This window comes from Ahaetulla prasina, chromosome 4 (genome assembly GCF_028640845.1).
Source record: "Ahaetulla prasina isolate Xishuangbanna chromosome 4, ASM2864084v1, whole genome shotgun sequence".
Taxonomy (NCBI): Eukaryota; Metazoa; Chordata; class Lepidosauria; order Squamata; family Colubridae; genus Ahaetulla; species Ahaetulla prasina.
The window spans coordinates 148,351,561-148,364,324 of NC_080542.1; the positions used below are offsets into that span (position 1 = coordinate 148,351,561).

At 45.7% G+C, this 12,764-nt stretch overlaps 1 protein-coding gene across 27 annotated transcripts in view; it reads right to left on the reverse strand.

Annotated features, from left to right (window-relative positions):
- The window catches only part of LOC131198937 (protein piccolo-like), a 135,380-nt gene that overhangs the window by 88,873 nt on the left and 33,743 nt on the right, over positions 1-12,764 (reverse strand). For all 27 annotated transcript variants that reach the window (XR_009155201.1, XR_009155199.1, XR_009155197.1 and 24 more), the window contains one exon: positions 9,676-9,744. Coding sequence is in view for 22 of the 27 variants with exons in the window: in XM_058184270.1 (XP_058040253.1) it covers positions 9,676-9,744 (69 nt within the window). In the remaining 5 variants the exon portion in view is untranslated. The remainder of the gene's footprint in view (positions 1-9,675; positions 9,745-12,764) is intronic.

Genomic DNA, 12,764 nt, shown 5'->3' on the forward strand with positions numbered 1-12,764 from the left:
AGCTGGGAAGTTGGGGTCTACAAGGTCTACATCAGGGGTGTCAAACTCAAGGCCTGTGATGCGGGTCGCATGTCCTAGTCTACCCAATGCGAAGAGGAAAGATCAGGTCAACATAGCTTCAACCTGGTCTACCCAATGCAAAGAGGAAACACACCAGCAGTTTCGGGAGTGGAATCAAGTTGGCCACGCCCATCCAGCTGGCCACACCCACCCAGTGCCCCCACTCCACCCCAAGGTCAACCACAGCCCTGATGCAGCCATCAATGAAATTGAGTTTGATACCCCTGGTCTACATCCATCTAAGCGTCCCTACCAGATGAAAGAGGAGAAGACTACGAACATCCTTCAAATAAGGTCCATCAAGAAGACATGAGCACTCAACCTCATGGCCTTATCAACTAAAAGAGAAGACCAAAGGGAGATCCTCTCTTCAGGTGGCCTGGCTGTCTCCAACAATGTCCTACCTCAAAAGCTTCTGGATCTGGTTGTCCACAAAAAAACCCACCTCAAAAGCTTCTGGTCTGGTTCTCCACTAATGTCCTACCTCAAAAGTTCCAGGCTGCCCATGACGGAGAAGCTATCAGGAAACAGTTCTCCAACTCCTTCACAAAGTTGAAGGATAATTTTGGTAGCTAAATCCAGCCTCCCTGGTGCTAGATTCAGGTGGTCTAAATTTAAAATTGCATTTTGCTGGAAATCTGGTCTAAATTTAAATTGTGTTTCGCCCAAGATGGATGCCTTAAGGCAAAAGGGCCTCATTCCTTTTAATTGCAGGGCCCAACGTTCACCCTCTCGCTGGTTCTCTCTGCTGCCGGAAGAAATACGAACCTTAATGGAAAATGCATCTCTGCAAAAACAGTTGGGCCTTTCCCTGCATAATTCATCCGTGTGTGTGTGTGTGTTTGTGTTTGTGTTTGTGTGTGTGTGCACGCAAGCATCATTTTCAGGAACTATGACCCCACAAGCATCATCAACAAATGCTGACACATTCCCCATCTTCAGCTGCTCTGAATTTGAGGGAGCGGCACTCAAACCACATGCGGGGACTCGAACCATCCCTTTACGAGCGAGTGAAAGGAATCAGCAAAAACTGGGTTATAAAAGTATTATTATTATTTTAAAATCATATATTTTTTAAAAGAACGGCTTCAACTGATGGAGAGGCCGAGAATTCCAAATTTAGGACTCAGAAAGAGATGGTTGTTCGGGCTATTTCTGGGCGGCGAGCAGACAGCCAGACAAATTGCAAACGACAAGCTTAAAAACCTCGGGGATCAAAGTTCCTGTCAGATCGTCGGTCGGATTGTCTGCTCCCCTTCCTTGCTCAGCCCATCCGATCTGTCCCACCCCGGCTTGATTTGTTTGTGACAAGCCACAAAGAAGAATGTGCAACAACGAGGAAAAAAAAGAGGAGCGCAAACATCCCAGAACGAGGAAGGGCTTTCAAGCTGCATTAAAATTGCACGAAGGTTTTGGCTTTGACGCAGGGAGGACATCTAGATCCAAGGTGACCGGGGAAATAGTTAACTAAAAACTACTTTCCCGAAATCTAAGTTAGAGAAATCTGAGACTGGTCAGGCTTCCTTCACTCTCTAAAAGGAGGACCCTAAAATTCATCTCCTCAACGTGAGAAAGCTGGAGAGGAGAAGAGGCCAGCCTAGACGAGGGCCCTTCCGACAACCAAGCCCCCCATGAGTTTGGGGAGGGGGGGGAGATGAGGCAAGGAAGGGAAAGAGGGGTGAACTTGGAGGAGAGAGAACCAAAAGGAGTGGAGGAAATTAAAAAGGGGTTCAGGAAAAAAAAGTGGGGGGGGGACACCAGAAAAGCAAGAGTGCAGCTCGGATATCCGGCAGGCAGAATTGTCGGTTTGGCGAAAGTGTCAACAAGTACTGCGGAGGAAGGGAGAGAAGGAAGGGAGGGAGACAAGAAGGAAGGAGATAGAGAAGGCGGAAGAGAGGAGATAGAGGGAAGGAAAGATGGATGGATGGATGGATGGATGGATGGATGGAAGGAAGGAAGGAAGGAAGGAAGGAAGGCAACAGGAGGAGGAGGGAGAGTGGGAGGAAAGAGAGAGGAACGGGAGGAGGAGAAATGAGAGGAGGAAGGAGGGAAGAGGCTGAGGAGGAAGAGGAGAAGGAAGAGCATAGAGGAGAAATAAGGAGGAAGAGGAGGAGAGATGAGAAAGAAGGGAAGAGAAAGAGGAGGAAGACAGGAAGGAAAGAAGGAAAGAAGGAAGAGGAGGAGCATAGAGGGAAGAGGAGAGGGAAGAGTAAGACGAAGGAGGAGGAGGTGGCCCACCGCAGATCTACCCTCTTCGTTCTTCATCCCCCACAACGTCCAGGCAGGTAGAGGAAGAGCTCTTTAAAAGTCAGAGGACAGGTGGCTTTTAAGTGCAGTGACGGGAAGCAAAGCACGCGTGGTCTCCCATGGAGAGCAGCCCCCCTGAGGAGGAGGGGGGAGTCTAGGTTTCTATAGGAAGGAAGCGAGAAAGGAAGAGAGGAAGAGAGGAAGAAGAGGAGGAAGGCAACAGGAGACAGGAAGAGAACATAAAAGCATTAAGTCGTTAGTAAACATGAACATGGGAGGCAATGGCATGGACGATCGCAAGCAAGCGTCAGCCCAGCAAAAGAGAGTAGCAAAGAGGAAGGGGCTTCCCCAAAACAGTCATTGCCTGAAAGGGAAATGGCGAATCAATTGCAAGGAATTCCCCAACCTGGAGAAGACAGGGGTGGGAGGTGGGGGGGGGTAATCTTATACTTTGGCTCATCTGTTTTATTAAACTGACTGGGATTAGTCTAGTCAATTTCCAACAAATCGTCTGTGATTCCTGTAGTCAATTCCCAACGAACTGGCTGGGATTAGTCTAGTCAATTTCCAACATGCTGGGATTAGTTTTGTCAATTCCCAATAAACTGGCTAGCCTAGTCAATTCCCAACTAATTAGCTGTCACAAGTCTAATCAATTCCCAATGAATTGGCTGGGATTAGTGTAGTCAATTCCCAACAAAGTGACTAGAATTAGTCTAGTCAATTTCCAATACGCTGGGATTATCTAATCAATTCCTAACAAATTGGCTGATGTGTGTATAGTCAATTCCCAACAAATTGGCTGGGATTAGTTTAATTAATTCCCAATGAATTGGCTGGGGTCAGTCTAGTCAATTTCCAGTGAACAGACTGGGATTATTGAGGGTTTTTATGAGGATTTTTATGATAGTTTTAACTTATTATGGCCAATTTTATAATCAGTTTTTAAAAATGTTTTATTTTTGTTTATGTCTTTGTTGTTTTATTCTGGCTGTAAACCGCCCTGAGTCCTTCGGGAGAAGGGCGGTATAGAAATCAAATAAATAAATAAATAAATAAATAAATTAGTCTAGTCAATTCCCAACAAATTGGCTGGGATTCATGTAGTCAACTCCCAACTAACCGACTGGGATCTGTGAGGTCAATTTCCATCAAATTGGCCGGGATTAGCAGTAATGTACTCAATTCCCAATATGCTTGGATTCGGGTAGTCAATTCCCAACAAATTGGCTGGGATAAATCTAGTCAGTTTTCAACATGCTGGGATTTCTGTAGTCAATTTCCAATATTTTTGAAGACTGTTGGGAGAGGGAGGGATGGAAGCAAAACTCTGAATATCTCCTTGGATTTTAACAATCGTGGTTACTGCATTAATAAGGACTGAAAGAGAAGCGACATTCGACTACGATGGAAAATACAGTAGCCTATTTTCCAATTCACAAGTGTTATTAGATTTTGTGAGCAGCCGTGGCTTCCACCACGTCTGTTCCGAGAAGACTCCTGGTTGATGGTGGCTCACCTGATCTCACCCTTGACCCTCCCAAAGAGCAAAGATAGTGTTGTGAGTTTGACAACAGCACCTTGAACAGCTCAATGATCACTGGAGCTTAAGCTGTGTCCGCCTGTTCCATAAACCAGGAATCTATGACACTGGGGCTCAAATTCTTGTAGGACCTTGTGGGTTCCAAGCAAGCAGATGTAAACCTCTTGTCCACCCCCGGAAAGTTTCCCAGATGTCCCCACCAGACAAACCCAAAGCAGCAGCAATGGCCCAGGCCAACCTCCCAACACTACACACAAAGACAATCACAAAACACACGTCACAACTCCGGGACCCAGAAGGCAAATGAGAAGATAGAAGATCCTTCCTCAACTATCAATGTTCTAGAATGTCCTGAAAGGTGAAAACCGGCCTTCAAACTCTGTCCTTGTTTTGTACCCTTGAAAGAACCTTAATTTTCATTTTGTTTTGCACCCATTTTAGAAACCCCCAGATGTTTCAGGATTGGAAGGGTTAGCTGGAGGCTCCTTTCTTTTCCCCAGCAGGAGCTGGAGCTAAGGATGGGAATTCAACCCTGCCATCAATTTTCTAGAACATCCTGAGGACGACCGGCCAAGACGTCTTCAAATTCTGACTCTGTTTTGTACCCTCCCAAAGAACCTTAATATTTATTTATTTATTTTTGCACTTGTGTTAGAAGCACCGAAGTGTTTCAGGATTGAAAAGGTGAACTCGAGCTAAGGATGGTAACTCAACCCTGCCGAATGGCAGATCTCAGGTCTCGAACTTGGACTTCCAAATCTCGTGCCTGGTGTTCCAACCACTTTAGCCGCCGTGCTTCTTCTTCCCAAGAACTGAACTGGACTTTGCAGAACCCCTTCTCCCCGTTGCGTACCTTCTGGCAGAACGGGACGGGAATTTTTGCTATGGACCAACTTGGTGGCAAGTATCTCTCTAAGCTTAGTTGCAACCCTCAGTCTGCAAAAAACACAATCACAATTTGATGCTATGCTTTAAACCAGTTGGTTTGAATTTGGGGAGATCAATAAACAATGGAATGACCCAAGTTGGGTCAGGTGTCCCTTTTTCTTCATCACTTAGGGGATGATCTCGGAGTGGTGCGGTGGCCTAGAGGTAGAGCTCTTGCCTCACAATCAGGAGGCGGTGAGTTCGATCCTAGGTAGAGGCAGATATTTCTCTCTCTCTCTCTCAATATTCTCAAATATATCGGCTGAACAGAACTCCACACTGGTGACAGGAAGGGCATCTGGCCATTAAAACACTCTGCTAGCTCCATTCTGTTGCCCAGACTCCACCCAACAAGGGATTCTGGGGTCGTTAAAAGAAAATGAGGATGACGACTTGGGTAATGACCTCAGTAGAATCGAGTGTCCCTATCTTGCTGGTCTTGGTGGAAAGGAGCCGAAGAATAAGGAAACTGGGACCTCTTGAATGATACAAGGAAGCCTTTCCCATCTTTCTTCAGTCAGTTGAAATACATTAGGACAACCTATTTCTCAACTAAACCAGGTTCTCCAGATGTTCTTCTGCAACCGGACCACTTCTCCTTCTCAGAAACAACTCCCCTTTGAGTCTCTCTACCATATTTGAGTTCTCCAGATGTTCTTCTGCAACCGGACCACTTCTGCTTCTCAGAAACACCTCCTCTTTATCTCTCTACCATACTTGAGACCTTGGCAATCATCTGCCCCAACATGTCCCATGTCCACCAATCTTATCTCTCCTTTCTTGATGCCCATGGCCACCACACACGAAAACCTCAAGCTTAGCAAGGCCTCCATTCTCTTACTCCAACTCACAAAATGGTGCCTGGTCAGAAATCATTCATGGAAGAATATAAGCTCAAGACCAGGATAAAGTTCTCAAAACATTGGAGGAGACAACAATAAGCTGTTTGAAGAACCAAGGATGATCCCTATTCAAAGCAGGATCTTGTTGTCTCAACCACTTTAGACCAGTAGATCCAAGAACAGGGGGGCATGAAGCCCAAATCCTAAATAGTACAGGCCACATCTCATAATGCTAGCTAGAGCAGGGGTCTCCAACCTTGGCAACTTGAAGACTTGTGGACTTCAACTCCCAGAATCCAGGAATTCTGGGAGTTGAAGTCCACAAGTTTTCAAGTTGCCAAGGTTGGAGACCCCTGAGCTAGAAGAACCACAATCTGCTTTTTTGCCAGTTGGTAAGGCTTGAAGTCCACAGCGTTTGGTGATCACCAACTGGAAGAAGGTTGGCACAGAAAAATACATCTACGAACACATCCTTAGATGGTAGAAGACTCCATAAAACCTTCATTTTCACCTTTATTTTAGCTTTGGTCCTTCAGGAAGATGACTTGATAAAAATCCCCATCTCAAAACTATCTTCTTCAAGGAGAAATCATTTATGTTGATACGGCAGAGGATTGGATTAGAAGACCTCCAAAGTCCCTCCCAACTCTGTATTTCTTTAAGGGTCTCCTGCTTGAGCTGGGGGTTGGACTAGAAGACCTCCAAGATCCTTTCCAACTCTGTCTTTCTACGATGCTTTGAGGGCCTCCTGCTTGAGCAATGGGATGGACTAGATGGTCTCTTCCAACTCTGTATTTCTCTAATTACGAATTGTGAGTGCCCATGAACACACACCAGTTGTAGACCTACACACACCCCATAACACAAGCAAACCTAACACCTCAAACCCTCTGTACCCGAAATAAAGGAAGTCCTTGACTTGCGACATTTCATTTAGTGACCGTTAGAAGTTACAACGGCACTGGAAAAAGCGACCTATGACCCTTTTTCACACTTAACGACCGTTGCAGCATCCTCAAAATGTCTGGCTATCAGCTCCTATTTAAGACGGCCGCAGTGACCGTGCTAACGTGATCCCCTTTTGCGACCTTCTGACAAGTCCACAGAAAAGCCGGGTTTACTTAACAACCGCGAGACTGACTTCACAAATTCACTTAAGAACCGCAGCGAGAAAATTCTTAAAAATGGCTTAACAAATGTTTTGCTTAGCGACATAAATCTGGGGCTCCATTACTGTCGTGACTTGAGGACCGTCTGTACTGAGGTGCATCTTCGTTCTCACTTAACCTCCGTCTCGCTGAACAACACAAATTGTGGGCTCAGCCACCGTCGTAAATTGAGGACTTGCTGTAAGCACAGAAAAACCAGCTGCCAGGAGCAGCTTTCTCCGAAAGCCGGTTTATGAGGTAAAAATCTCTCGTCGCCTTACAAGCGAGAGCAGCATTCGCTAATTCTCAGCATAAAATCGGTCCTTAAGAAGAAAATCCTTCCCAAAACGGAAGGAAGAGCATAAGCCGTTGCTATTTTTAAATAAGCCGTCCATAAATGGGTCAGCTAGAAACCGGCTTTCACTCCGGAGGATTGAAGTGGGGGGAGTGGAAAAAACGTGGCATCGCAGGAGATCACGGAAAGCCTCCAAAAATATTGATTTTGGGGGGATTTTTATCCCAAGGGTACTTTTTTTTTTTCCAAGAGGCAACTGGACTTTCTGGTTTTTCTTTGAAGAGGTTTCGCTTCTCATCCGAGAAGCTTCTTCAGCTCTGACTGATCCATTTCCCACCATTCAGTCAGAACTGAAGAAGTTTCTTGGATGAGAAGTGAAACGTCTTCGAAGAAAAAAACCAGAAAGTCCAATTGCCTTTTGAAAAAAAGCACTTTTCGGACAACCATGATCTGGATAGACTTGAAAATCTCCAAAGACATTGAATTTTTATTTTGATTTTTCTCCGGCTCTTGCCAAGTCAACATTTCGACTGCATATGACTGTACATTGGATGAGTTGTTGGATATGAATGTAAAAATAAAACTTTTTTATTAAAAAAACAAACAAAAACATTTCGACTCACGGAGCTGAGGATGGGGACAATTTCAAAAAAGGAAGGGGGGGGAAAAAGTATTCTTTCTTTTCATCCTTTTGAAATCATCCCCATCCTCAACTCTGTCAGTCAAAATGTTGACTTTGGCCGGGGATGGAGAGAAAAAAATTAAAAACTCAACAGGATAAAATCCAATGAAAAATAAATCAAAATAAAAGTTTGACATATGATGATGATTTTCCAGAGGTGGGGGGGAGGAAAAATTGGAAGTTTTATCCCGGTTTTCAATTCGGCGTCGAAAGGAAGCATTCATTCTATCTTTGGAAGAAGTTGGAAGTTGTGTATGCAGCTGGTCCTCGACTTATGACCACAACGGAGTCCCACATTTATGTCACTAAGGGAGGCATTTGTTCAGGGAACTTTGCCAAATTGTATTCTGGCCACCGTCATTAAGTGAATCGCTGCAGCAGTGATGTTAGTAGCATGGTCGTTTAGCGGATCTGGCTTCCTGCTTGTCGGGAAGGTCGCAAAAGGGGGAATCATGTGATTCCCGGGACGCTGCAACCGTCATAAATGTGAATCAGTTGCCAAGTGTAAGCATGTGATCAATACCGCAACGGTCATTAAGTGTGAAAAACGGTTGTGTCTCCCTTTTTTCCAGCGCTGTTGTTGACTTTGAATGGTCAGTAAAGGGAAGGCCATAAATTTAGCAGTGCCTGCCTTGGTTTGGTGTTTTTTTTTTCCTCCCTCTCTTGCAAAAGTCAAAATTCAGACTCAAATTTGGGATTTTAGGACGGGGACAATTTTAAAAAAAATGGGGGGGGGAGGAGTTTTTCCCCCCCATTTATTTTCCTCTTTCCATTTTTGGAGGGTGGAAATTGAGGTTCTATACTGAAATAACTCTTTGCTTGTACCCGCAGTCCTCGACTTATGAGTTCATTTAGTGACTGGTTATAGCAGCACTGAAAAAAGGTACCTATGACCATTTTTCACACTTAACGACCGCTGCAGCCTCCCCCTGGTCACATGATCAAAATTCAGACACTTGGCAACTGACTCGTATTTATGACGGCCGGAGCATTATGTGATCCCCTTTTGCGACCTTCAGGCAAGCAAAGTCAAAGCCAGATTCACTTTATAACTGTGTGACTCACTTAACAACAGTGCTTCGCTTAACAACAAGCAAGAAAAGTGGTAAAATGGGGCAAAACTCACTGAAGAACTCACTTAACAATGGAAATTTTGTGCTCGACTGCGGTTGTAAGTCGAGGACTACATCTATACTTGTATTTTTCAGAGTTTTATCCTTACCACTCATCTTTCTACCGACTGTAACATAATATTGTTGTTTTTAATCGGTAAAAAGTCATAAAATTATCTGAGAAAGCAACTATCTATAATAAAACGTTTTAGAGGAGAATTTTGTGGGGGGAAGGGAATGTGAGGACGTCAAGCATCTTCTCAAGGCGGCCATTTTAACAGATGTGGACTTCAACTCCCAGAATTCCCTAGCTGTCATTGAGTGGACTTCAATTCCCAGAATGCCCTGTATGCTGGGAGTTGAAGTCCACACCTCTTAAAGTGACCAACGTTGAGAAACTCCGTTCCAGAATCCTTGCCTTCCTCAAAACAGGCGATCCTGAGGAATTCTCAGCCTTGAAGTCTACAATTGTTGGAGAATTCTGGGAATTGAAGTCCACGTACCTTGCCAAAGCTTGAGAAACGCTCTGCTGGGCCAGACCTCACAACACTGTCTCACAACGTCCAAAATTGACAACGGTGACCCCCCAAAGAGCCACCAATCTTGAAGGACGTCAAACTTGAGTTCCCACCAAAGCCCGATCCATCAAAAAATCTAAATTATTGAGGCTGGCAGACAAGGGACCGGAGGAGACGGAAACTTCGCGCTTCCCGCAGAGTCTACCTTCACACGTACAACACGTCACACATGTGTCAGCAGCGACATGCAAATGAGGAAGCAGCTCTGAAGCATATGGAGGACGTCAACCCAACGTCTTACCTTTTTGGCTCCCCTCCAGGCCGTGATCCCCATTCTCAACCACGGCAGCTGGTCCAGTTGCGGTGGGACCTAGAAGAGAGATGTCTACATCAGTTGGTGGACACTTAGGACCTGGGGGGACCCCAATTTTTTCCCCAAAGACCTTCTCTGACCAGCTGAAGGTTGGACCTTCTGCTCAAGATGGCCCAACAGCCATGTCTCTCCTCCAGATGCTGCCATCAATCATCTGCCTAAACCTACATTTCCAAATCTTTCTAAAATCTCCATCCGATGGAGTATTTAGGATCCATCTTTATACCTAGTCTTCGACTTACGACCATAATGGAGCCCCAACTTGCCACTGCAAAGCGAGATGGTTGTTAAGTGAGCTCTATGGGGTTAAGCGAATCAGGGCAGTGGTCGAGTTAACGACATGGTTGTTTAGTGAACCTGGCTTCCCCATTGATCAGGAGATAAGTACCCCGGGGACGCTGCCACCGGGATAAATAAGAGTCTGTGGCCGAGCGTCCGAATTTTGACCACGGGGATGCTGTCATGGTCACGTCAAAAAAGGTTCATTGGTGTGTTTTTTCCAGTGGGGTTGCAAAATGCAAACGGTTGCTAAACAAATTGTTGTTAAGGGGTACAAAGATGGTAATAATTCCCCTAAGTCAGGGGTCTGCAAATTTGGCCCCTTTAAGACTTGTGGACTTCAACTCCCAGAGTCCCTCAGCCAGCTTTGCTGGCTGAGGAACTCTGGGAGTTGAAGTCCACAAGTCTTAAAGGGACCGAGGTTGGAGACCCCTGCCCTAAATCAACTCCAGAGAAAGATCTGCAGGAGGAAGAGGCTCCAAATTCAAGAGTTTTTGAGATGGCCTCTCCAGGATTTAGAGTGCTTAAAGCATCTGATTTTTCTTCTTTTGTCGCTCTCTGGGTTAGTTCTCTTTGCCATCTTGGTTTAATGTTGGTTTTTGTTTAAACTTTTTCCCCCCATTTTGTGCATTGCCTAGAGCTGCTGGGAGTTGGCAGAGGAATGCATATGTATATCTCTATCTCTATATGTATAAATAATCGTGACTGTAGGGTCCTGTGTGCTCTCTTGAGCTCCTTGCAGATGTTTCGTGACCCAACTAGTGAACATCATCAGTGCCAGGAGGGAGGAGGAAAAAGAGGAGGAGGAGGAGGAGGAGGAGGAGGAGGAGGAGGAGGAGGAGGAGGAGGAGGAGGAGGAGGAGGAAGAGAGGAAGAGGGGGAGGAGGATAAGGAAGACTGTGGTATCCTTGGTGCTCTCTGATCTGGGTGCTTTTCTTACAGACGTTTCACGACCCAAATAGGGAACAGCATCAGTACTTCCCCTTTGAAACCAATTTGCCAGAATGCAGTCACTACGCTTCCAATTGTATTCACTCCTCTTCCACCACAGGCAAACCATCACAACGTCATTGTTCCAACAGCAGGATTTAAGTCATTTGCCTCTCCTGCCAGATGCTGGGTTGCTAATCTCCGATGAACTCGGAGAAGGCGGCCACGCAAAGTTCAGCCTGCACAACCCCCACCCCCACCCCCCACTGCCCCAATCCCTCCGGATTATGTAACGGAGAAACTAAGAGGATTAGGACAAACCTATCAAACCGAGATGCCGTGAGTTGGGTTGCAAAGGCAGCTGGCTGAACTCAGTTCAATCCTCTTTGCAGTGTCGGGTTGTGTGTGTGTGTGTGTGTGTGTGTGTGTGTGAGAGAGAGAGAGAGAGAGAGAGAGAGAGAGAGAGAAAATAAAAATCATTTGAGGGGTGCGCGGGAAATATCCGTCAACCCCCCACTCTGAGGTTCTCGAACACCACCAGACTTTTGCAAAGGAGATTGTGCACATGCCGGATTCCGCACGACAACAGGCGATGTGTTTGTTGGAAAAAGTTACACAACGGCACATGTGTAAGAGACGTGCTTTTTGGGTAGCTTCCCCGCGGCGGATAAAAACACAACTGCAGGGTGCTTGGTGGATTCTGAGCTTGGTGGTTTTCCTGCAGACATTTCAGGAGCCAACTAGGTAACGTCATCAGGGCTAAGAGGGAGTGGGAGAAAGGAGGAAAGGAGGAGGAGGAGGAGGAGGAGGAGGAGGAGGAGGAGGAGGAGGAGGAGGAGGAAGAGGGCAATGATGACTGTGGGGTCCTTGATGCTCTCTAGTCTTGGTGGTTTTCTTGCAGACGTTTTGAGACCCAATTAGGTAACATCCTCAGTGCTAAGAGGGAGTTGGGTTTGTGGACTGGAGAAGGAGGAGGGCTGTGGGGTCCGTGGTGCTCCTTGCTATGACGGTCACAGCGGCACGGGGTCACGTGTCAAGCGGGAAGCCAGATTTATTTAACAACCCTGCTCCTAACTGAGCCATTGCAGCAATTCACTTAATGACGGCAGGTGAAAAAAATCCGGTGCTGGCTCCCAACTCACTTAACAACCGTCTTGCTTAGCCACAGAAATTTTAGGTTCCACTGTGCTTGTAACTGGAGGACGACCTGTAACGTCGTTACCGCAACAAAAATGAAAAGTTATAAATTGGTTTGAGGCCTATTTTTTAAACCGTGTAATCCTTATTTACACATTTGACGTTGAGATGTTATAAAAATATTAAATATCAAATAAAAAGCCACATTCCCTGCGAAAAAAGCCTGCCAAAAAAACAGCCGAAAAATTATCCTCTCTAATATTCCAATAGCGTTGGAGTTCACCGAGCAGCACTAAATATATCCGCTCAACCGTTTCTTGGCTAAATTACGGTGCAATTAGAGATTATTAAAAAGGCAAAGCCCGGAGGAACCGGGAGCCAGCCGGATAATGGCACCCGTGGAAATAAATTTAATTTATTTTTTTTCTCTTGATTGGAGAAAGCCTGGAAGAGGAGAAGGAAGGGATGCATGAAAATTGAACAGGAAAAATTCTAGGATTTCAAAAGGACTTCAAAGCAATGAGATCACTGAAGCCGGCAATTTGCCAATGGCGGGATGTCTCCGCGCAAAGGGACGAGCACATCAGATAGACTGCGATGGTCTGGAGGAGATTCAGAGGAAGCCAGAAATCAAAAACAAGGGGGGGGGAGAAAAAAATACTTTTTTTTTT